At 48.7% G+C, this 23,991-nt stretch overlaps 1 protein-coding gene across 1 annotated transcript in view; it reads left to right on the top strand.

Annotated features, from left to right (window-relative positions):
* The first annotated feature begins 617 nt into the window (after window positions 1-617).
* GPD2 (glycerol-3-phosphate dehydrogenase 2) overlaps window positions 618-23,991 on the top strand; it is a 39,545-nt gene continuing 16,171 nt past the window's right edge. Inside the window, exons 1-8 of the mRNA XM_008923195.4 lie at window positions 618-693; window positions 1,200-1,307; window positions 6,256-6,421; window positions 8,174-8,298; window positions 8,903-9,000; window positions 9,873-10,036; window positions 23,079-23,243; window positions 23,808-23,952. Coding sequence (XP_008921443.1) covers window positions 1,206-1,307; window positions 6,256-6,421; window positions 8,174-8,298; window positions 8,903-9,000; window positions 9,873-10,036; window positions 23,079-23,243; window positions 23,808-23,952 — 965 coding nt within the window. The 5' untranslated portion in view covers window positions 618-693; window positions 1,200-1,205. The remainder of the gene's footprint in view (window positions 694-1,199; window positions 1,308-6,255; window positions 6,422-8,173; window positions 8,299-8,902; window positions 9,001-9,872; window positions 10,037-23,078; window positions 23,244-23,807; window positions 23,953-23,991) is intronic.

The following is a 23,991-nucleotide window of genomic DNA, read 5'->3' as shown; positions in this document are numbered from 1 at the left end:
CCTGTGCCAGGGCCTGCCCACCCTCCCAGGGAAGGATTCCTTCCTTTGGGACAATCCATTCTGGGAACATGTCTCTGTGTACTGCATGTGCAGGCGTATGAGCAGGTCAGTGAAGTGCCCTGGTTGTGTGTTTGTGTCCTGACAAGCCTCAGGGGAGGCTGCAGGACCGCCAGCCCAGCCCTGGCATGGGGAGCTGCCCTGGCCCCCTGCTCCTGCCCCGGAGCTGCTCCTGCCATGTTGTCAATCCACTGGTGTCCCGCTCTTGGCACGGGGCTGCACATATTGCCCACGTCTGCTTTAAGCTGTATTGGTGCTAAATCTGCTATCTGGGCAGTGCTGGGGCAGGCTGTGCCCTGGACAGAGGTGTGTCCGTGTCTGGAGGGCCCGGAATGCTGACAGGAGTCCCTCTCACGGGGTGAATGTTGTCTCCAGCACCACACGAGCCCCGCGGGCCGGGGAAGATGGAGTAGGTTGTGCCTGCTTAAGATTCAGGTCAGTCCCATGCAAATTTTTCATTCAGGATCCGAACACTGGGTCTATTAAGAATTAGCCTGACCCACATAGGGCTGGTTTTAAACCCTCTGGAGCTGGATGATAAAGTGCTGTGCTGCTTTCCAGCCGCTTAGTCTTGTCCCTGTCTGTGCTGCTGCCTCTCGCTGAGGGACCTGCGTCCTGACCAGACACCATTCCGGGGTAGGACGGGCTGTGCTGATGTGTAATTCCCAGCTGGAAAGCAGGATGGAGTGCTCTTAGGCTAATGGGATTGTAGCAGGAGTTCGATGGGATGGGAGGGTAGCTAAGGGTGATGTTGTGGAGTAGATCCACTGGGGTGTTGGGACAAGGATTTGGTGGCCTGACAGCTGAGGACAGGCTGTTCCTGGTCTGCCTTTGCCATGGTATTGGAAGTACTCGTCACAGACAGGAGTGTCACTGTGGGGGTGTGTACAAATCTCCTCAGATCTGAATACTCTTGTCATTCAGCTTTCACAGCAAGCACCAGAGCACTCTGGCTTGCCTCTGTCTAGACTTTGTTTAGAAATTATTAATATTGCAATGAAAATCGCTAATTAAGACATTGCTACTCTAAATTTCAACTTGTCACAACATTGTCATTAGTTTCTGCAAATGGTCTCTCCTGTGTAGCCCAGATTCTGACATGGTAAATCTGCTGATTTAATTTTTCTCTTCTTTTCTTCCAGTAAAAAATGGCATTTCGGAAGGCAGTGAAAGGAACTGCTCTCATTGGAGGAGGTGCCATAGCAACAGTTTTTGGCCTCTCTCAATTTTCTCAGTATAGAAACAAACACGTAAGTATTAATTATGATTTCTGATAAAATATGAAACTTAAAATCTGTCGGAGCGTATGTCAGGCTCGTAGGAATGGTTTTGTTTGGGGAGGAGTGCCAAGAGCCTCTTGACTTGGTTTGGCAGGAGCTGATCTTGGCATTAAAGCTGCTTCCCTGGCGTGGGTCTGTGACTGGTGGGGAAGTGTGGTGCTTGTAAATCATTTTTCATGCTTAAAAAGTGACCTTTGGGTGGTACTGGGGGTTTTACTTGGTTGTGGGAGGAGTGGAAAGTCCTGATGGAAGTATAAGCGCTGAGTCTGGACAGTATTTTCAAGCTTAGAATGTGGAAGTGAAACCACCAGCACTGCCTCTGAACATCTCGGCTCCAAAACAGTGGCAGTGCCACCTCCTGTTCAGTTCATGGGGTGGAAGCAGTTTGGGGGCAGGATCTGTGCCAAGGCAGTCTGTGGGACGGCTCCTGTTGTCCCTGGTGGGCACAGCCCAGGCACTGGTGAGCTCGGGGGTCACTGCAGGGCTGTGCTTGAGGTCACTGTGGCACAGGCAGAGTCAGTTCCCTGCAGGCAGGGAAGGTACTGGAGACCTGCTGGTACAGTCCAGCAGTGGGAGCAGAAAGGTGCAGGAGATTCCAGTGCCAGTCTGTGTGTTGGATCTTGCTGTGGTAGAAAATAGGCTTCCCTGGGATGTCTGCTCCTCACAGCAGGGTCAGTGTGGCCGTGCTCTTTAACTCCCTTCTCCATCACAGACCCACAGACTTGTGGAGGCTGGGAAAGCCCTCTCAGACTGAGTCCAACCATTCCCCCAGCACTGCCAAGGCCACCACTGACCCCTGTCCCCACATGACACATCTACATGCCTTTTAAATCCCTCTTCTGGCTGTTTCTGTGGGGAGGAGGAACAGCTGGGAATGAGATGAGTCATTTCTGGGGAGCCTAGCTGGGAAGTGGATAAGCCAGGATCCTTATGGCTTCAGATACTGTTGCAGAAAATAAACCCCAGCTCTCAAGTGAGGTCCCCATGGTGCTTCCTGCCTTGCTTGGAGCTGATAGTGCTGCTTTGAACTCTCTCTGGAGTCTTTATCCCCGGTTTTCACAGCCTGGCTTCAGTACTGCCAGAAATGGCAGCTGCAAACTTTAGGGCTGTTAAATAAGAGAAGGAGTTGGAAAGGAAAAGTCACCTGGAGAGCTCACTGTTGCATGTTCAGTATTTCAGAATTCAGGGAATTCCCATTTTTTGGGAATGGATGGCCATTATGAACTTCCAGAGAGTGACTGAACCCCAGGATTTTACTGAATGTCATCTTGGTGTCAAAATGACAGAACCACTTGTCCCCATGGTTTCTAAACCTGTTGTGTGGGATCAGTCAGAAAAGGATCATTTGGATTTTCAGTTGAGCACTAGAGAGTGTTTGTCCACTGAAAGAGAGGAGTGTTGGTGACTGCTGATGGAGAAGTTGAAGTTGTCCTTGCGGGGTGTGCTGGGAGGAGAGTGGCACAGGTAGCACCCCTAACCTTGGCCGTGTATCAAGTGTTTACACCTTGGAAACAAAACACTCCACTGATCCAGGTCTGTCCTGGTTTTCAAGATCCCAACTGATTCTCATCCCAGCTGATTTTCCTGTATGCACACGTGTGCTGACATTTTGGAGCACGTTTCTGCAACTGCAGTTGAATCACAGAATCCCAGAACAGTTTGGATTTGAAGGAACCTTAAAACTCACCTCATTCCAACCCCTGCCATGGGTGGGGACACCTGCCACTAGCCCAGGTTGCTCCAAGCCCTGTCCAACCTGGCCTTGGACACTTCCAGGGATCCAGGGGCAGCCACAGCTTCTCTGGGCAACCTCTGCCAGGGCCTCCCCACCCTCCCAGGGAGGAATTCCTTCCTTTGAGGCAATCCATGCAGGGAACATGTCTCTGTGTACGGCATGTGAAGCTGTACCAGCAGTTAGTGACTGGCCCTGGTTGTGTATTGGGTTTCCTGACCACACATGGTCCCTGCTGAGCAAAGGGAAGATGGGGACATGTGTTGACATGACAGAACTGTGGCTGGATTTAACTCAGGAGCTGATAGATGGATATTGCATTTTGGTGTCTTTTCCAGTAACCTGATCCCTGGGATAGTCACTGAATTAATAGGCTGGGAAAGCATAGTGCTGTGTGTGAAGGAATAAGCAGGAGTGACACTAACTCAAGCCAAACCTTGTTCAGTGAGCACCCAGGAATGGAGCTTTCACATGGAATATCCATTCCCTTGTGGAGGTTGGTCAGGCTGGTGCAGCCTCACTGGCTGGAGCTGCAGGTGGTGCAGGGACTGAGGAAACTGGTCTCTACAGAACTGCTTCTGGGTAAAGCAGAAGTGTGTGTAGACTGATATTTTCTCAGTGTTACCACTGTAAATATAAACCTCTTGTTGCCCAGAGAAGCTGTGGCTGTCCCTGGATCCCTGGAAGTGTCCAAGGCCAGGTTGGACAGGGCTTGGAGCAGCCTGGGCTGGTGGAAGGTGTCCCTGCCCATGGCAGGGGGTGGAACTGGATGGGCTTTAAGGTCCCTCCAACCCAAACCAGTCTGGGTTTGGGCCCGTGATTTGGCCCAAATGCTCAGCCCCTGGAATGCCCAGGGGACACAGTGAGCCTTTGCCAGCTGTTCCACCAGCACTTCAACACCAGTGGTGACAGAGAGGTGGAAGTACCAGATCCTCTTGCTTCCTGACTGAATTGATGGGCCAGGTATGATGGGGTGTTCTGGGATGTACCAAGTTGAGCTGGCAAACACTGATAGCTTTTCTTCCCCTCCCTCCCTGTGATCACCAAGGGGAAAGGCACTGCTTTGGTGTGGAGTTGTAAGACATTGTTGTCCTTTCCCAATCCTCTCTTCCCTGTGTGGAAGTGCGTTGTTGGTCAGTGGGAATTGCTCAGCAAGGTGAATCCAATAGTGAGATAATATGATAATGCATTGGGGGCTGCTTAGGGGAGTTTTAATTACTTGATTTTTTTTTTGTTTAAGAGAATAAGGATGATGAATTTGACTCTGCAAACCTACCTGGAGATTTACAGTAGCAAATTAACAAGAGCACTGGCTTATGGATTACTAGATCACTTTATAACTTGATGATTAAATTCAAACTGCCAAACTACATTCCTCTCACTAAGAGTGTAATCAAAACCATTCAGGGAACTCTTGCCTGAGAAATTGTAGATATAAACAGCAATTGCTTATTTCAGTAAACACACTTGTTCACTGCCAAACTAATCACGTTACTGCAGATGGAATCCCTGTGTGCAGCTTTTCTTCACTCCCCCATTTAATTGACAGCAAGATGCATCATATCTATATCAATTCCTGGTGCTAATCACTCTGCTTATATTCCAGGGCTAATCTCCAGACTCTGGCAATACCAGGGGCTGGATGCTGGGGACTCTACTCTGGTTCTGCTTTGAGCCATTTGTTGTAAAAAATGTGTTTAAAATCAAACCAAAACATAGAGTCAAACCCGACTGACACCAGTACTTCTTGTACTCTGAGTTTGGCTTTTCTGGTGTTCTCTTATTTTCCTGAAGTTAAGTTGTACACCTGGAATATTGTCTGGAAACCCAGTGCAAAGCTAATTTGGAGGTGGGGATTTTGCCTTCTCTGAAGGTCACCAACTGAGCTTGGCCAGCCAAAACTTGTGTGAGACTGAGCCACAGGTGGTTTTAGTCTTCCCAGTTTCCTGCTGGTCAGTGCTGTCTGGGAGTCGCAGAGTGGTGTTTAGGGAAGCTGGGAAGTTGGCAGCAGCTGCCTGGCTGCACTCACTGGGATGACCCAGCACTGCTGCAGCAGCAGCTCACCCAGGGGGAGCAGGAGCCAACCTTGGCTCTGCAATCAGAGCATGTTTGGGTGTTCAGCAGGAAAATTTAGATGTGCTTCAAGTCCTGTCCGCTTTTGGGAGGGGAAGCTCTGAGAGCTGTGGCTGGAGGCTCACAGCAAACCTCTGTGGAGCACAGGGCAGAGGGATGTCTTAGAGCCACCAAGGAAGGAGTGGAGACAGGAACGGCTGGATCCTCTCACTGTCTCCATCCTTGTGTCCATGACCTCCTGGAAAAACAGGTACTGGAACTGTATCACTGTTCCATACTTTATAGAGGTTGTGGACTCCTCATCCCTGCATGGACCCCTCTGAGATGTAAAATCAGGTTGCCCAGAGAAGCTGTGGCTGCCCCTGAATCCCTGGAAGTGTCCAAGGCCAAGCTGGACAGGGCTTGGAGCAACCTGGGCTAGTGGAAGGTGTCCCTGCCCATGGCAGGGGGTGGGACAAGACAGGCTTTAAGGTCCCTTCCAACCCAAACCACTCTGGGATTCTATGATATGTTTCTACAATACTCTGTGGGATATAAAAGCTTTTAGCACTGCTGGAGAGGCCAGGGCAGGGGAGAGAGCAGGGCAGGAGGCAGCAGTAGGTGGGAATGGGAAGAATTGCACGGCCAAGTGAATAACGTGGCAGCTGAATTTCTTTGAAGCACCCAAAGTCTGTCCCTCACCCGGTGATCTTTGCCAGCAGCCACATGTTGTTGTGTAAACACGGGAAGGAGAGCGAGGGGAGACTAATGGGGAGGCTCATCAGGATTCACCTCCCTGCTTCCCCGCTCCGCTGTCTGTGTGTGCCTGGAGCGCCGGGAGCTCGGCTCTGTTTGAGGGCTGAGCCGGCTTTAAACAGCTCCTAATGAGGAGACCTTTGTTCCCAGCGTTTGCAGCCGAGCCTGGGCACAGGGGGATGAGCACTTAATGCAGCTCAGGTGAGGCTGTGCCCCAGGAGGGCTGGGCTGGGGGAAGGATGGCAGCCCATGGCAGCCACAAGCACTGTGTTTGGGGGAAAAACAGGGGTCATGCTGGGAATTGCCAAACTTGGGTTTTCCTAAATCTTAATTTTCCCTTTATTTCCCTTTATCGTGGGCTGTGTTTAATCTTTGCAGGGTGCCTTGGTGGAGGTTCAGGCTGCAGAGGTTGTCCCAGTGAAGAACCAGCTCCCCACGAGAGAACAGCAGATTTTGGCCCTGCAAACCAACAGTGAATTTGATGTCATTGTCATAGGAGGAGGAGCAACAGGCTGTGGCTGTGCTCTGGATGCAGCCACCAGAGGTAAGGGCCTGGAAGTTCAGTTGCAGGCTTGTTCTTTATAATAAACTTATAAGACTGGCTTTTCAAATCTCCTCGAAGGTAGAGGAGGTGTGCCCTGAATGCTGGTTATACAACTTCTGCTCTCAGGAGGTACAGGGAACTTGAAGAAGGTCCATACAGCAGCTCCCTGCTCCCATTGCCCCACCCTGGGGACATTAGCTGGTAACTGGTTTCAGAGGCTCCCAGGAACAGCAGGGTTGATGTTAACTTTTTGTGGAGCCTTAACTTGGGGAAAGGGCAAGGGAAGGTGAGTTTAAGCAAATGCACTGGAAGTGCCACCAGTGTGCTGTGGCAGAAAAGGCAGCTGTAAAGCAGGTAGAAATTATTACAGTTAATCTCTGTTTATCCTTTTCTTGGATATTCTGATTATGTCAGGAGATTTCTGAGGTGTGAAATATTCCTGGGCATTTGGTTAATGAGTTGCCTCTCGTTGCTGTTCGTTCATGGAACTTGCTCTTTTATTGTGTTTGCTTCACTTAACAACAAATTTTGCTTTTCATGTGTTTGATAAATCTTCACCAAATTTTTTCTGATTGTGTCCATTAATCTTAAGTCACATTTGACAAAAATATATTGCTCTGATCTTTGGAAGTTACTAGTAATAATTAGATTTTTTTTTTAAGGACTGAAAAGTTTTGGGAGACCAGTAGATGTTAAAATCTCTGGTGGACACTGCTGAGGCACTTCCAGTGCTGTGTCCAGTTCTGAACCCCTCATGACAAGAGAGACATTGAGGGGCTGGAGCCAGGGGAAGGAAATGGAGCTGGGGAAGGGTCTGGAGCAGCAGGAGGGGCTGAGGGAGCTGGGGGGGCTCAGCCTGGAGAAAAGGAGGCTCAGGGGGGACCTTCTGGCTCTGCAACCCCCTGACAGGAGGGGGAGCCGGGGGGGTCGGGCTCTGCTCCCAGGGAACAAGGACAGGAGGAGAGGGAACGCCTCAGGCTGTGCAGGGAGGACAAGTTGGACATGAGAGGAATTTCTTCATGGAAAGGGTGGTCAGGCCTTGGCAGGGGCTGCCCAGGGAGGTTTGGAGTGCCCAGCCCTGGAGGTGCCCAAGGAAGGCCTGGCTGTGGCACTCAGTGCTCTGGGCTGGGGGACAAGGTGGGGAATGGGCACAGGGGGGACTGGATGATCCTGGAGGGATTTTCCAACCCAAAGGATTCTGTGATAAGCCTGATCAGATATTTCCTGTTGTGTCAGAATTCTGGGTGTGCCCACATTCCCTGGTGAGCTTTCCCTGAAGGTGCCCAGGGCCGGCTCTCGCCTGGTTTTGGGCACCTCAGGCAAACTGTAAGCAAGCAAAGCTGTCAGCTGTCTCCCTCTCTGGAATGCTGTTTAAATTGTTAGTGCAAGAGGTGTAGAGCTCTCTGCTGCAAGGAGTTGGAAGTGTCCATGCAAGCCCTCTGTCCCTGCCGTGCATCCAAGCTCTCATTTGCTTGCGGGAGCGTGGCCCCTGTAATGTGCTGTAATGCCTTTCCATTGTGAAATATCCAGCTTTTAATGTGCTTCTGTTTAAGTTCTGGTTTGACTTTTCCCTCAGGAAGGAGGCTAAAATTTTTCATTACAATATAGACAGTGCACTACACTTTGAATACAAATTCATCCATGTACAGAGTAATTTTTCTTGTGATTGTCTCTACCCTAGAGAAGTGTCTTTAATGAATTACATACAAATTGTGTAATTTAAGAAGTTAATTTGGTTTTCTGGTAACACAGGACTAAAAACAGCCCTTCTAGAAAGGTATGATTTCTCATCGGGGACCAGCAGCAGGAGCACTAAATTGATCCATGGTGGGGTGAGGTACCTCCAGAAGGCCATCATGAAGTTGGATTTCGAGCAGGTAATTGTTTGTGCTGGATCTGGGGCCAGGAAGGCAGGGACAGGGCTGGTCTCAGAATAAAAAGAGCTTTCTACTTGTCATGATCAGAATCTGGGGGAGTGGGTCTGTCTGTCCTTGTTCTGGAATGGGGAAAGAAAACATAGTAAAGGAATGATTTAACTTGGAATGAAGAAAAAATATTGTAAATGAGTGATTTATTTTGTCATAGGGAAAAAGATGGTAAATAAGAGGTGTATTTTGGCAAGGGGAAAGAAAATATGGTAAATGAGTGATTATGTATAATTGCTTTTGTGTATTCCTGTGTTGTTGGAAGCCTGGTATTCCTGTTTTGAGGAATTGCATTGTCTTCCCATTGAAGCCTCTCAAAGTATGTTTTGGCAGTTGTAGCACTGCTACAGCAATGGTGATTTTCAGGGGAAAATATCTAAACTGTGCAGTTATCCAGATGTAGAAACCAACCTTTTTTGCCAAAGAACAACTTCATGTTGATGTACATTGATTGGCCTGGAGAAGAACCCTTCTGCATTTGCAGCTTGGTGTTAGGGTGGGATTGCCCGTGGGTTTGAGCTGGGTGGATGTGGCTGACCTGGCCCTCTGTTTGCAGTACAGGATGGTGAAGGAGGCTCTGGAGGAGCGTGCCCACCTGCTGCAGAGCGCCCCGCACCTCTCCGCTCCGCTGCCCATCATGCTGCCCATCTACAAGTAAGCCTTGCTCGGCCATCTCCCCTTTCCCGTGCCTGCTGACAAGCAATCCACGTCCCTGGAGAAGTTCCCAGGTCCCCCTTCCCAAAGCACGTCCCCAAAGCTGTCACAAGCTCTGCCCTCCAGCGGGTGAGATGTTGCTGGGCTGTAGAAACACGAAGGTTTCTTAGGCTGCTTTGAGGTGCAGCTCTTCGGGGCCCTTCCAGCACCTCAGTTAGGAGCAGCTGGAAAGAATTCTCATTCCCAGGATGTTGTTTGCTATTCTCTCAGTACACCCTTATCTTCAACACACCCATCTCAGTGTTCTCAGCAATGTGGTGTTCATCCCTTTGGCCACAGGCTGCTTGGGTATGGAGAGAACAGTTTCCCTCTCCTCTGAGGAACAGGGTCTAAGTGCTTTGGGTTAGGTTTTCAGGTCTCAAAGGACAGTTACTCACTGGAACAAGCTACTTAGAGCAGGGAGATTTTGCTGAATGATCTTAATTTTATTAAGATCCTTCCGACTTTTTTATTCCTGACTTAGTGGAAGGGGCTTGTAAAACCTGGAGCTCACATAGGTGAGTGATTGACTGCATTTATGTGGTCCTGAAGTACAAAAAGCCAGTTTAGATCCTAATTCTAGAGCAAACAAAGCCTTGAATCTGCTTGACTCACTGCAGTGAGCAGCTCTGTTGAAAACAGTAGCAAACAATACCTCAGACTTGAGTATTTACATTACATTGTGGTACCAGGAGCTTGTGTGAAGGTAGGAGGTAAAACTGGTGTAATACAACACACTGTTACTCAACAGGCTCTGTGCTACAATAGCAGTGTGTGCATGTACCTCTAAATTCTTCATTGTTTTCACCTCATGGGTACTTTTTTCCACGCAGATGGTGGCAGCTGCCGTACTACTGGGTTGGGATAAAACTCTATGACCTGGTGGCAGGAAGCCAGTGCCTGAAGAGAAGTTACGTCCTCACCAAGTCAAGAGCCTTGGAGCTCTTCCCAATGCTGCGCAAGGACAAGCTGGTTGGAGCTATTGTCTACTACGATGGTACGTTGCTCTCTGTGCTTCCAGTGCTCGTGTCGTGCTGGCTTTGGGGGCAGAAACACGGGGGTGAGGCTCTAGGTCCTGTACATCGAGCCTCTAAAGGGAAGAACAACAGCCTGAAGGACTCAGCTTGCCTCTTGAGCGTGAGTTTGGTAGGTAAATTATGTTTTCGTGACAGTAGCTTACTGAAGGTAGGAGGAAATATGTTTGTTTTCTTGGCTAGTGGGTGTAGTGCCGTGTGAAAGTGTTCTGGTGATTCCCTACAACTTCCCAGCTGGGCATGGTGCTCTGCACTTCTTGGATTGAACACTTCTTCTGAGGAAGAAGTCAGGAAAATCTGATGATTCCAGCTATGTCCAATGGGTTGCTGTGGCACTTCCACTGTGCAGACAACTTCTAACCTGGATCTGGATGAGGTGGTTGTGGTTCTCACTCTGGGTTGGATGAGGCCTGGATCAATTAGTTTGTATATTGTCAGTAAAATTAGTTGCTCTGCAAAAGGAGCATTTAGTAATTACAATCAAATACTAAAGATTGCCATAAGACATGAAAGGTTTCTGTTAAAACCCCTTTAAATAATGGGTTATTTAATTAATAGTTAAATAATTAATTAATTATTCCGGAGGGGAAGAGTTCCTCGAAGGTGGACTGGCTCTTCATTGCAGCAGGCTGGTGTGCTGTCCCACCAGATTGGTGGTGTTCCTCCTCCTCTTCCACTTCCAGGACAGAAAGTTTGATAAGGCTTCCTTGGAATTGGGGCAAGACAGGTAATATCAGAATATCCTGCCATGTTCTGGATAAGGCAACAAGCCATGGATTCCTTGCAGGCTTGGAGGATTCCTCCAAAATAAATAACTAAAGTACTGATTTACTTCCCCAGTGGTACCATTCTGGTTAGTTTGCACCTGAAGATGTGGTTTCTGACCTTTTGGCAGCAGAAAGGCCTTTACACAAGATGGGTTACAAAGGGAGTTCTTTTCCCTTTGTAGAACTGCATTTACACTTCATCAGCTCATCAAAGGGGCTTCTGGCCTGGGAGGGACTCTGGAAACACGCTGGGCTCCAATAGTGCTTGTGAGGCTTCTGGCTAAAGCTGATGTTGGTAATTGCAGGTGTCTCAGACAGCAACTGGAAAAAAAATTAAAAATTCGTATGTGTGTGTGGGAATATATATGTGCAGGTTCTTGTTTGGGAGTAGGGTGGCATTTAAGGGATGGACTTGATTTTTGCCTATCTCTGAGGGAGCTGCATCTTGTCTGTCTTATTTTTAAGGTCTCGAGGAAATAAGGGGTTTTTGGAAGCAAAATTTGCTGTGGGATTATGTGGTGGGTTTTGTACACTGTACCCTTGTACAGATGCTGTAGATACAAAGAAGGAATTCAGATTTCTTTATTCCTTATCCTAAACTATCCCTTAGCCTGCTCTGAGGGATCCCAGGAGCATGCCAGAAGAATGGAGTGGTTCTCTTAGCTGTAATTACACTCCTCAGAAGAGCACTATAGCTTGAAATCTGTTTATAATCCAGTGAAGTTTTTTATGATTAAATAAGTAATTTGGCTGTATCGTGGCTATTTACTACTCCCAACATTCCAAAGATGCACCTTTCAGGATAGCCCTAAAATTAGTCCTCAGGTTTCCTGGATGAATAGTTATTTTGAACAGTGTTGCAATAAATCTAAAGATTGGGCTTTGATGGCAAACACCAGCAGGGCAGGGCTCTGAGTGACTGAGAGATGAACAAACCCAGACTCTAAATATTGGAAATGAAGAAGTGTAAAATAGAAAAGAAAAAGTATTGTATGTCTTGCCTTATTTTGGTTTCTTTATAAGATACAGCTTAGTTATCCCCAGGTTTAGGCAGAATGTAAATAACTGGTGTTTTGCAGGGATAAAAAATTGAAAAACCTCTCAAAGCTCCACCAAACCTCAGTTTCCCTGAAGAATAAAGTGGTTCTGAAAGGGGTGAAGTTTGTGTGCTGATAATACACATCTGGGTGCTTTGAGGCTGCACCTAATGCAGAAGACTTCCCAACTGAAATGTTAAATCAGTTCTTAACGTGCCACAATTCGACTCAGGTTTGCCTGCAGTGCCCCCTCTGCAGGTCAGCCCCTGGGCTCGCTGGACTGGGGGGGTTGGAGCACATGAGCTGTTTTATCCTGATCAGTTAACCTGTTCTGGCCGCAGGAAATTTTGTTTTAAGCCATAACGTTTCAGCAGGCACCCTTTAGGTCTTGTAAATCATTATGCTTGAATTTTAATGCTACACTTCACACCCTAAATCCAGAGGAATGGAGGACAAAGGGAAAGGGAGTTGAACTGAAGGTAGAGAAGGGGGTAATAAATGGAATTAAGCTGCTTTTAGTACTTTCAGAATGATTAGTCATAAAATAGAGCATTAAATAACGACAAAGAAAAAAATACAAGTCTTAAAGTCAGTGATATCTTTGTCTTCTCTGTCCATCCCTTGTCTCTTCCCTACATAATTAATCAATAAGTTGGTCTTAACTGTTTCTGTAACTGCAGTTAAAGGTAGTTTTCTCCTGTTTTCCCGCTTTCCTTTATTCCTGTCCGTCATCCCTTGTCCCTGTGGTTGTTAATAACTGGGCTGTTAACGATCACAGATGTTGATGCCCAGCACCAAAGGGGAGAATTAAAAATCCTGGGTATGTGAGGCAGTGTTTTCTGTGCTCAGGCCCCTGCCCAGCTGTGCCTCAGTGGTGGCCCTGTGCCTTTGCAGGGGGAAGCCCGGGAATGCTCTTTGTGTGGGGCTGTAATTGGTGGTGGGGCCGGTGGCACGTCCAGCCATCCATAATTCATGAGGATGTTGTTCCCAAACGGCGCCGGGGTCGTCTTCATTACATCTTCTAAATTGTTTATACAGGCAAAAAAAAATGGTACATTATAAATGTTGGAAGTACCAGCAAGAGCAAATCACAACCTTGTCCAGAGGCTATTCCTGCTCTGCCTGAGCATCGGGAAGCCAAAGCATATGTTGGATGTTAGCCGGGGTGTACACAACGTGTCCTATTTATTCAAGGTTTGCTTTGAAGCCACAACTTACAAGTTTGTTTCTTAGGGGGACATGTCAGACTGCATTTAGCATTTGTTGGTATGAGGATACTCCTGAATAGCAAAGAGGCAACATTTTGGGGGGAGAAGGCGGCTGCTATGTGAGCAGGAATCTGTCAGATCCACTTAGGGGGCTCGGGGACAACTGGGGAAGAGGCACAGTGGAGAGGCTGGGCTGGCTCAGGATCAGGGCAGGATTGTTCCAAAGCCCTTTCAAGGGAAGAATTCATCTCCATTTGAATCATCTAGAGTTCATTATGGTAAAAACTAGGAGAGCCATTACAGCAGGGATCCAGCTGGCCAGCATGTGTCAATGTAAGGTGTTCAGCAATTCCAAGTGGCACGGTTTTCTTTAAGATACATTATTTTTCTATTTCTAGGTGCTTGCAGACATTTTTAACATGTTTTTTCTTGCAAGATGAGCCTTTAGGTGCGTAAGGAAAATTTGTATTCCAGAATCAGTCACGAATTTAAGATGTTAGAACTTTGCTGAACCCGCTCTCTGAATTTCCAGCTATTTCCTGAAAGCAGGAATTAACATATGCTACTTCTTGGATCCTCTGCCACATCAGGGGATTGGGTTGTTTTATGTCTTGTTCTACAGATTTCCAGTATATTTACTGGGATGTAAGTAGTTGGCTTTTATTTTTTTGCATTCTCAGTAGTTTTGTATACATTCTCTCCTGAAATATTTTAATATGGAGGTTATTTAAAGGTATAAAAAGCCTTGGCAGAGGATTTTGCTTTGCCTGTTTACAGCAAACCCCCTGAGAAATCCTTCCCAGGCACACACAGACACACACAAAAATCAATGCAAAAGAGTAGAGCATTCATTAAGCTGTCAAAAATGGAATAAATGCTTTTTTTTATTTAGGCTCTTGTAGCTATTTTTCCTAGGATTTGAGTGTGTCCTGAATTATGAAATGTTATAGCTTTATAATTCATGTTTGACAAATGGATATTTGGAGATGTTGAGCTGTAATAGGGGTATTACAGACAACTCTGTGGCTGTTTTTCCTTCCCTGGGTATAAAACCTCTGACAGTTTGTCACTAGAAATACTTTCCATAGGTGATTTTAAATACACGGCTCCTCACATTTCTTGGTATTTCAAACCTGAGGCTAGATGGGTGGGAGAAGCCTTGCAGGCACACTAACCGTGGGTATAACCAGGGAAATACTCTGTGTATGTTCCATAACCTCTTGTTTTCCAATACATTTTGTCCTGTGTTCCATAAAATAGAGCTGTCTGTGAAACCCTGGAGGAAACGGGCAGGGTGTGAGGAATTCAGAGGGGAATTCTGGCTGCCTCTGCTGGGTTGCAGGTACAGTGAAAACCCACAGCAGCCAGAGTATTTTCCTTGCTGTACTGGCACGAGCAGCAGTGGGGATCCAGGATAACCCCAGTTATCCCTGGCACAACCCGTGGGCCTCCGTTCGCTGGTGCTGCTGCCGAGTCCCACCGTGCTTTGCCCGTCAGAGCTGTTTTATCCTTCTCAGAAGGGATAAAATCAATGGCCTGAACCAGCTGCATCTTTAACCCAGTTTTGCCTCTGTCAGAGGTGCAGGCTTAGCCACGTCCCTGCAGGATGAGCCCTTTGCTCCCGACAGAAGGGCCGTGCATCCGCAGCGCTCCCTTCCCTGCGCTGGAGGCTCCTTCCCAAAAGCTGGCGGATGGTAACTGCATCCTGCTGTACCTGTAACAATTTAATTGTGTAAGTCAGCCCAGTCAAGCATCCCCAGCTCATGACTGGAAGACATGAAATTCATTGTCATTATTGTCCCTGTCATTTTGGATCATTATATCCTGCTGCAGAATTTTCCTCACTCCAGTGCTTTCGTACCTCCAGGAAGCAGGGATTATGGCTGAGGTTGGGGTGGGGGCAGGACTGTGAACTACATTTACCTCAGGGGAGCCACAGATTAAATTGGCTTTGCTTTCTGACTTGCTGGATTCGTCTGTTTGTACGCTGTGGGTTTAAGGTTGGAGATGATGAATATTCCAGTGAATTCCAGGCCTCTCTCTTCTTTTTTTTTTAATGCTTGTATAAGCAAAGGATGGGGTTTGTGTCCCTTAAGAAGTGAAGGGGGAATAATTCTTCAGATCATGTTACCAAAAAGATTTAAGATTATTCCTGAGCAAAACGCTGTTATTGGCACATCGTGGCACAAACATCTGAGTGGTCCCTGGGGTGTCCTGGCTTTAGGGGAAGGGAAGGAAAGGAGCTGTGCTGTGCTGTGGGGGGGGGGTGTTTTAAGTGAGTCAGCGGGGTCTTGGGTCGATAGGGTGCCCTGCTCCTGCTTGGCTGGGAGGGAAGGGGTGATGGGACACCTGCACAGCTCCTGCTCCTTCCCCTGCTCCTATCCCTGCTTCCTTCCCTGCTCCTTCCCCTGCTCCTTTCCCTTGCTCCTTCCCTGCTCTTCCCCTGCTCCTTTCCCCTGCTCCTTCCCACTGCTACTTTCCCCTGGCTCCTTCCTGCTCCTTCCCTCTCATTTCCCTGCTCCTTCCCCTGCACTCCTTCCTCCTGCTCCTTCTCCTGTCTCCTTCCCCTGCTCCTTCCCACTGTCCTTCCTGCTCCTTCCTGCTCCTATCCTGCTCCTTCCCTGCTCTTCCCTGCTCCTTTCCCCTTGCTCCTTCCCTGCTCCTTCCCCTGCTCCTTCCCTGCTCCTTCCTGCTCTTCCCCTGCATCCTTCCCTGCTCCTTTCCCCTGCTCTTCCCTGCTCCTTCCCTGCTCTTCCCCTGCTCCTTTCCCTCTGCTCCTTCCCCTGCTCCTTCCCCTGCTCCTTCCCCTGCTCCTCCCCCTGCTCCTTCCCCTGCTCCTTCCCCTGCTCCTTCCCCTGCTCCTTCCCCTGCTCCTTCCCCTGCTCCTTCCCCTGCTCCTTCCCCTGCTCCTTCCCCTGCTCCTTCCCCTGCTCCTTCCCCTGCTCCTTCCCCTGCTCCTTCCCCTGCTCCTTCCCCTGCTCCTTCCCCTGCTCCCTGTGTCTGTCAGCATATGGGCAGCCCTGGGAAGGGTTGGGAAGGTACACATTGCTCATCTTCCCGGAATCAGTAAGTCTAGTCAGTAAGATTGGACAAGCCCTCCAAGTTTTTTCACTGCAAAAGTGGCCAGGCATTGAAATAAGTTGCTCAGGGAAGTGTTTAAGAGGAGCCTGGATGTGGCACTTGGGGACATGGTTTAGGGGTGATTATGGTGGTGCTGGGTTGATGGTTGGAGATGACTTTGAAGGTCTCTTCCAGCCTTGCTGATGGTGTGATTCTGTGATCCGTGGGAGCAGTGCTGCCTCTCTCCAGCTCTGGCAGGGCACTGTGTCCCCCCTGCCACGTCCTGTTCCCTGAGAGGGCTCTGCTGGGTCACACAGCAGTGGGCAGCCAAACACAGCACACCGGGCTGGTGAATCCATCCCTTGCTCTGGACCCAAGAGTACCCAAGTGTGCCCCCATGGAGTTTCCCCTGGCAGCCGTGGGTGCCACGGGGCTGTGCTGGGCCGTGTCCCCGGCCGTGACGGGCCCTCCCGGGGACATCCCAGTGCCTCTTCCATAAACTGACAGTGACAGTGTTTGGGTTCATTTCAAGCACTGCTGTTCCTGCCGCTGACACGGCACTCGCACTGCAGTGACAAGCTGAAGGCTGATACAAAGGAAGTGGGAAACAGCGCAATTATAAGGCACGGGGACGGAATTCCAGATTTTGTCTGTCACTGGATGTGTGGATATTGTGGCTTATTTTTGTGGTTTGGGATCTTGGTTTCCATACGAGTTTCAGCTTCTGTGCTGTAAGTTGGCAGCAGACTCGATCAGACAGACATTCACAGGGTATTGGGATTTCTTCCTTAAAAAAAGGCTTTTATGGACTCCCTGCCTCTTGCTCGTGCTGTTCCTTTGTTTATAACTCTGTATGTAATTTGCAACTATTCATACTAGAAAAGGGGGAATGGCTTTAAACTGACAGAGGGCAGATTTAGATTGGACATTGGGGAGAAATTCTTCCCTGTGAGGGTGGTGAGGCCCTGGTACAGGTTGTCCAGAAAAGCTGTGGCTGCCCCATCCCTGGAAATGTCCAAGGCCAGGCTGGAGCAACCTGGGCTAGTGGAAGGTGTCCCTGCCCATGGCAAGGGGTGGGACAAGACAGGCTTTAAGGTCCCTTCCAACCCAAACTGTTCTGGGATTCCAAGAATAGGGAAGCTTAGTTCTCATGGTCTAAGATGGTGCTAAGTGGAGGAAGCCAGAAATTATTTAGGATGACTGGATGCTGCTGGATTATTAAAACTGGATGTTTCAAATCTGAGTTTGAACCTGTTGGAATCAATTCACCTGTCAGAAGGCCAGGCTCGAGGCTTCCCTTCCCATGAAAGCTCCTACACAGTGAGGACTGGAAGTGCCCAGATCTTAGGGCAGATCTGGGAGAGCTAAAATGTGTGTGTGGTTATTTCCTGTGCATACTTAGGTGCATATTGTCCTTCCCAGCCGCTGGGGCCTCCCTGCAGCAGCACAGGTGACCCAGGGCCCAGCAGTGCTCGGGTTCTCTGGGGCTGTAGGGCCAGCCCAGTGTCCTGTCACTGTGCTGTGAGTGGGATGGGGCTGGTGGGTCTGAGTCACAACTTGTCCCTCTGGAGAAGGCCAGGAACAAAGATGTGAGTGCTGCATGTCCTTGAAAGTCTGGGAGATTTCAGCAAATTCCACTTCAGTTTTGTGTGATCCAGAGAAAAAGAAATAGTTCAGGTCTGAGGGCATTGTAGTGACTTGTGACTCGTGAGTCAAAGTGGATGTTTCCCCTGAACTCACTCTGATTGTGTCTGGGGAGGAGAACTTGCCAAGGTCTCTCTGAAAGAAGTCTGGAACAATTTTGAGTCACTCCAGCTGATTCATCTGCCCAAACTGGGATGCAGGCCTTTCCATATACCCAACAGCTACTGGGTTCCTGCTTAATGCTTGTGATAAAACTGGCCATGCAATTAAGCACTGACTTAAAATTATACTTATGGTAGTCCTGTTAACTTAGTTATGTGTAATTGTACATAGCTAATGTACATGCATAATTGTGTAATCACTCATCAGCCTTGACTTTGGAGAGGTTTGGGTAAGATTTGTCTACACAGTGAGGAAACTTTGAACATGAAGTGGTTTGGTTTCCTGCGTTGCTTTGCTGTGTGCCTGCAGTTACCAGTGCCGGGCTGGGGTAAGAATATCACTTGTTTTCAAATAGCTTCTAGAATGTCAGTGCTTTGAGGGACCACGAATGGTGGTGTTGTGGTTACACAGTAATATCCCCATCTTGATGCTGGGTGATTGGATTTTGGGAATGGTCCAAACCAATGGACTGCCTGTGAGTTCAGTTCGGTATTCCAGTTAAATAAGTGGAGCTCACTGGTATCAATAAAAGAATAACATACAGGTAACAAGTTAATTTGCAGGTGTTTATCTTGTCATTATTCCCTCAACTTTTTAGAAGAAACATAAAAACCTAAACCCCCCTTATTTGTGTGGCTACACTGCAAAGGGATCTGGAGTTGTGACCACACTGGAGGCCTACTTGTCTTATTCATATATTTCTTTTAACGTGTTTTTCCTTTTCAAGGAGCCTGCTAGGTGGTTCTGAGGGGAAATTTGCCCCCTGGAGAAGGTTCATTGGGACTGTCACAGATCTCCTTGTGTGGCTGCCTCCCCTTAAACCCGAGCTCCAGCACTGACTAGCTGTGCCTGGTCAGGGAAGGCTGTAACCTGGGGAAAGGTGAGGAGAGTTTTGTGTCTGCTGCAGGGACCAACCTGTTCCTTAAAGCCAGAAGTCTGCAAGCCCAGCTGTTACAGCTCTGCTGCTGCAGGAGGAGCCAAAATGAACTTTGAGGTTCCTTCCAACCCAAACCATTCTGAGGTTCTGTGAGTTGGTTTAACAGTAATAGTTGTCAGAGAGTGACACAAGACAGAACATACTAGAACTGCCAGAGTGCCTCATTAAGGCTCTGGTTTTCACACAATGCTCCTGACCCAGTCCCAAACAAACCTCTCCAGTCTGTGGGCTTTGTTACCACTCCCTGGCTGGGGCTCAGTGCTGACAAAAATAACACCGAACGTACACTGTGTGCACTCTGGGGGAGGATCCTGTGAGTGCCAACGGAAACATTGTCTGTTTGGGGCTGAAGAAAGAAATACAGCATTTGCTACTAAGGAGTGAAAATAGAATTTTCCTAAATTACACAAAAAGAAGAAATTATAAACCAAATGGCATCACTGTTGGGCTTGGTGTGATGTAGGAGACACTTACTCAAAATGTCTTTGCACACTAAATGCCCTCAGCAGTGTGGCTTCTAAGAGTGAGGGGGTTTTGAGAGGATTCAGTGTTAATTTAGTGAAAGAACTTTGGCCAGTGTTTTGGGAAGAGCTGGGCTGACTGCCCTTAGAAGTTAAAGTATCTCTCTGTTGTCACTGTATTACGGCAGTTGACAACAGTGGATTAGGGGATGGATGATTCTTTCAGTTTTCCTTGCTAGAAATAACTCGAAGGATTTAAAAATCCTCTTATTCTCAAGTGGTGCCACGGGAGGAGTTGCATAGAGAACTCGGCATTGGCTCTTAGAGGCTTCTCCCAAAGATGCTGGGGTGTGACTGCCTTCCCTGGAGCAGCAGGACTGGAGCAGCAGTGACCTCTCCAGGGCAGGGTGCTGGTGAACACCAGTGACCTCTCCAGGGCAGGGTGCTGGTGAACATCTGTTCCTGGTGAATGTCACAATTACCATTTCACTGGGTTGCCTGCAGTTAGGAGATCTCCAGGAGTGTCCCCATCTATGACGGATGCCAGATTAACTTGTCTTAGCCATTCTGTTGTTATAAAATAACTTTTTGGCTTAAACATTTGGAAAACCCCAAAGTGTCACCGAGGGGTCACCTCTGGTAGCCGGGAGGGTCATTGTTTTGTTTGGCTTTGGAGCTGCAGTGCTGCTGTGAGGCACAGGGATGCAGAGCTGGCTGGGGTGGGTAATCCAGGGTTGGATCTCAGGCAAAGGTTCTTCCCCCAGAGGGTGGTTGGCACTACCCAGGCTCCCCAGGGCAGTGGGCACAGCACCAAGGCTGCCAGAGCTCCAGGAGGGTTTGGACAGTGCTCTGAGGGACAGGGTGGGATTGCTGGGGTGTCTGTGCAGGGCCAGGGGTTGTACTGGATGGTCCTTGTGGGTCCCTTCCAACTCAGCATATTCTAATTCTCTGATTCTCTGATCGAGTGCAGGATTTTAATGTAATTATCTGGGGGAAAACACACACATGTGAATTGGAGGGCCTTAAGCAAACAAAAAGGCAAAAAACAGCTGTTCCTGAGTATAAAGCCATTGTCTTATGATCCTATCTCTCCCAAACTGTTCACTGTTGTTCTCTACAGATGATAAATTCCCAAGCTGGGAAGCCACTCTTCATTCCCTTCAAATCCAGATCTCTCCAGCTCTCTGTTACTTATGCTATGCAATACTTGAGGGCTCCATGCTGTAGGTCACATCAATCTGAAGCCAGTGGGTTTTTCTACCAGTGTAGTTCATCAGGAAGTGGTTATTTCCCAGTCCTCTTCCTGCAAATAAATTCCATGGGCACTCAGTTCCTTTTGGACTGAGCTGAGGAGTGAGTAATAACACAGGGGTTCTCATATCAGAATAATGATGAGGGGAAAATGGATGAGAGGTTCAGAGGAAGCAGGAGAATGTTGTTTTGGACACAGTGGTACAAATCCTGAAGTGCACTGAGCATGTCCTGAGCTCACTCTGACTTTAGGAACAGCCTTTGGATTTGGGGCTTGCTAAACAATGGTTACTTAGAAGTTTGGCTTTATAGAAATTACCCATTCACACATTATTTATTCTGCTGATTGGCTCCTCGGGATTGCTTTTGCTCTGGGCAAATAAGTGACAAATCTGGGCAGAGGCAAACTTGCCAAATTTAAACAGTCAGAGTTGCTGTAGACCAAAGCTAATATTGGCTGACGCTGAATTGTGCTGCCGTGGGATGAATCCCCACCCCAGGGTGGCCAGAGGACTCTGGTCTGTGTTGGTGCCACCTTGGGCGCTGGTGGCAGGAACAGGGGGAGGATCAGAAGGTCACTAAGGAAACCCTCCTGGGCCAGGATCCTGCTGCAGCGAGGGAATGAACCCCCTGTGCCCATGGTCTGTCAGGGCTGGGTTTGCAGGTGAGCTGTGTCTGGGGGTGCTGTTCCTGCTGCATGGTCCTGCACAGCCAAACCTTGTGGTGCCTGTGGGCCAGGCAGGCCCCAAATCCAGCACCACCATGAAGGGGGATGTCTCCAGGGCACTGTGCCCCTGAAAGCCCTCGACTTCGGGCTAGAGGAGCATTTCTTGGATTACAAAATCACTGAATCATTTAGGTTGGAAAAGACCTCTGAGGTCGAGTCCAACCTTTGATCACCACCTTGTCAGCTAGACCAGAGCACTGAGTGCCATGTCCATGTTCCTTGAACACTGGATTCCTTTGGAATATGTGCTGTTCTGTGGAAGCAGCTGCTGTACTACAGCTTGTCGCTGTCCTTTGGCCCTTTTCCACCCATCACTCCCTCTCCACACGAGGTATTCCTTCTCTCAACCCAGCCTTAGACTGGGTGAACCTCATGAGGTCATTTATTCCTCCCTGCCACCACAGCAGCAGCAATGCTGGTGCCTTTATAGAATGCTTTGCCTGCCACCTCTGACCGATGGTTGTTCCCCCTCGTGCATCTTGTGTGATGGAGCATCCCCAACTTTTCCTGACATCTTGCTCAGTTGTTTTGCTGTTCTTTTTTGCAGCTGATTCCGGGCATTGTTTGCTGAGTGGAATTGGAGTTACTGTTTGTTTCTTCATCGGTGCTTTATCATGCTGCTGTTTCTGTACACTCAGTGTAACTTTTTTTCTCATAGCTGAAGACAGATTGTGCTGCAGGGCCTGGGCTGGGTTGGAATGAGGGCTTTGGGGAGGGGAGGCGGCGCCTGCGAGGCCATTGATCCCATCTTTATAACTTTGCCCTTTTAGCTGGGAACAGATGATTTGCACAGGGGTTGGAGATGGTGCAGGCAGAATCCGAAGGACCAAACTTTACATAAACCATTTATACTAAACATTGGGGATGCTGGCAACATAAATCAACTACAGTATCTATTACAAATTTATCACTTTATCAGTATCATCTGTGATAGGAGTGGTCTGAACAGGTGGGGAAGTGAACCATACCTCGGGAAGTTTAGCCTGCTTGGAAATTAATTATTCAGGACACACAGAGCCTGGCCCCTTCAATGTATAGTAATTCTTTCCAGCCAGCATCCAGGCCTCCAACTTCAGTGCAATAATAAATAGGAAAAGTCTCAGGTGAAACCAGTATTTCAGAGTAATTAATCATCTTCCCCTCATGGTCCCTCCGCCTCTCTCTTGGTTTTCTTTAACGAGGGAATTTCAGTAATAAATCTTTAATGATATATGTTAAGAATCCTTCATTAATTCTTGTCCACTTATTTCTCTCTTTTGAGTGCTTTTATGTTGTATGTTGGGAAGTTAAAAGGAATGTACAAGAAAAAACCAGCTAAATTTGACACAGTCTGTGAAAGGATGTTTTTGGGTGTCGGGTGTTGTGTGTTCACTTGGTAATCAGAATTGTTGGTTAATGGCAGCTGGATTGTCAAAAGGATTCTTGGATACAAGTGCAGAGTTACAGCAGGATTACAAGGGAAAAGGGAGAGGAAAGAGTGGTTTGTCTGCTCCTAAATGGAGGGGAAGGGGCAGGAGCGCTCCGTTTGAGCGGGGTGTGTGGTGTGGGCCGCGCGGAGGCCCTCGGGGCGCACGGCCGGACACGGCGCTGCCCACGCGGCGTCCGGCGAGGGGCCGCGTCTGCAAACACCCCCGTGGGCGAGCCGGCGCTGCGTCAGGGCGATGGGATGTGACAGGCCCGGCCGTGACGGATGGGCCGTGACATGCGCCCGCCCGCCGTGGGTGACGGGTGTCCTTCGTGCCTCCCCGCAGGACAGCACAACGACGCGCGCATGAACCTGGCCATCGCCCTCACGGCCGCGCGCTACGGCGCTGCCACCGCCAACTACGCCGAGGTGCGCGGCCTGCTCAAGAGCACGGACCCGGCCAGCGGGAAGCTCCGCGTGTGCGGCGTGCGCTGCAGGGACGTCCTGACCGGTGAGTGCACGGGCAGAGCCCCTCGGGAGAGGAGCCGCGGGATGACTGCAGGGAGCTGCGGGGCCGCCGCTGTCTCTGAACATCCACCAACCGCAGAGGAGCCATCTTCCCGGGCCGTGCCATTAGTGTCACTCAGCTTTAGCTTCTGTCACGTTTCTCACTCAAATCCCAGTGTTTTGGCAGGGCAGACTGAGCTTTACGTCCAAACCCTTCTGTCAAGGGAAGATGACATTGTCAAAGGCTCCGTGCTGTACTGTAATAATCCCATTTACTGAGTCTGTGGGGTGAGACTGAAATCTTTTTTCTTGAGAGGCAGATTTCAGCTGAGCAACTTCCACCTTGTCTGCCCTCACAGATAAGCTGGAATTCCATTCTAAAACATTCTCCTTCAAATCTGGTGTTAGGTGAACACTTAGTTAATTTTTAGAGCCCACCCCAGCTGTTGTGTTCAGACATGCAGGATACACTTTACAGTAGGGTGAGTTCATAGAGAGATTAATAACAGAGAGCGTCAGCGAGCAGGAAACAAATGGTGTCTGTGATTGATACTGTTTTCTTTCACAGGGAAGGAATTTGATGTCAGAGCCAAGTGTGTTATCAATGCTACGGGACCTTTCACAGACTCCGTGCGCAAAATGGATGATGAGGAAGTGCCCAACATCTGTCAGCCCAGTGCAGGAGTGCACATCGTGATGCCTGGTTATTACAGGTACCGGGGCTCGGGGCCTGCTCCATTTGTGACACCATT

This window comes from Manacus vitellinus, unplaced genomic scaffold (assembly GCF_001715985.3).
Source record: "Manacus vitellinus isolate BGI_N305 unplaced genomic scaffold, ASM171598v3 scaffold_43_pilon, whole genome shotgun sequence".
Classification (NCBI taxonomy): Eukaryota; Metazoa; Chordata; class Aves; order Passeriformes; family Pipridae; genus Manacus; species Manacus vitellinus.
The sequence above is the reverse complement of the archived record's forward strand: the minus strand, read 5'-3'. Positions and strand labels throughout refer to the sequence as shown.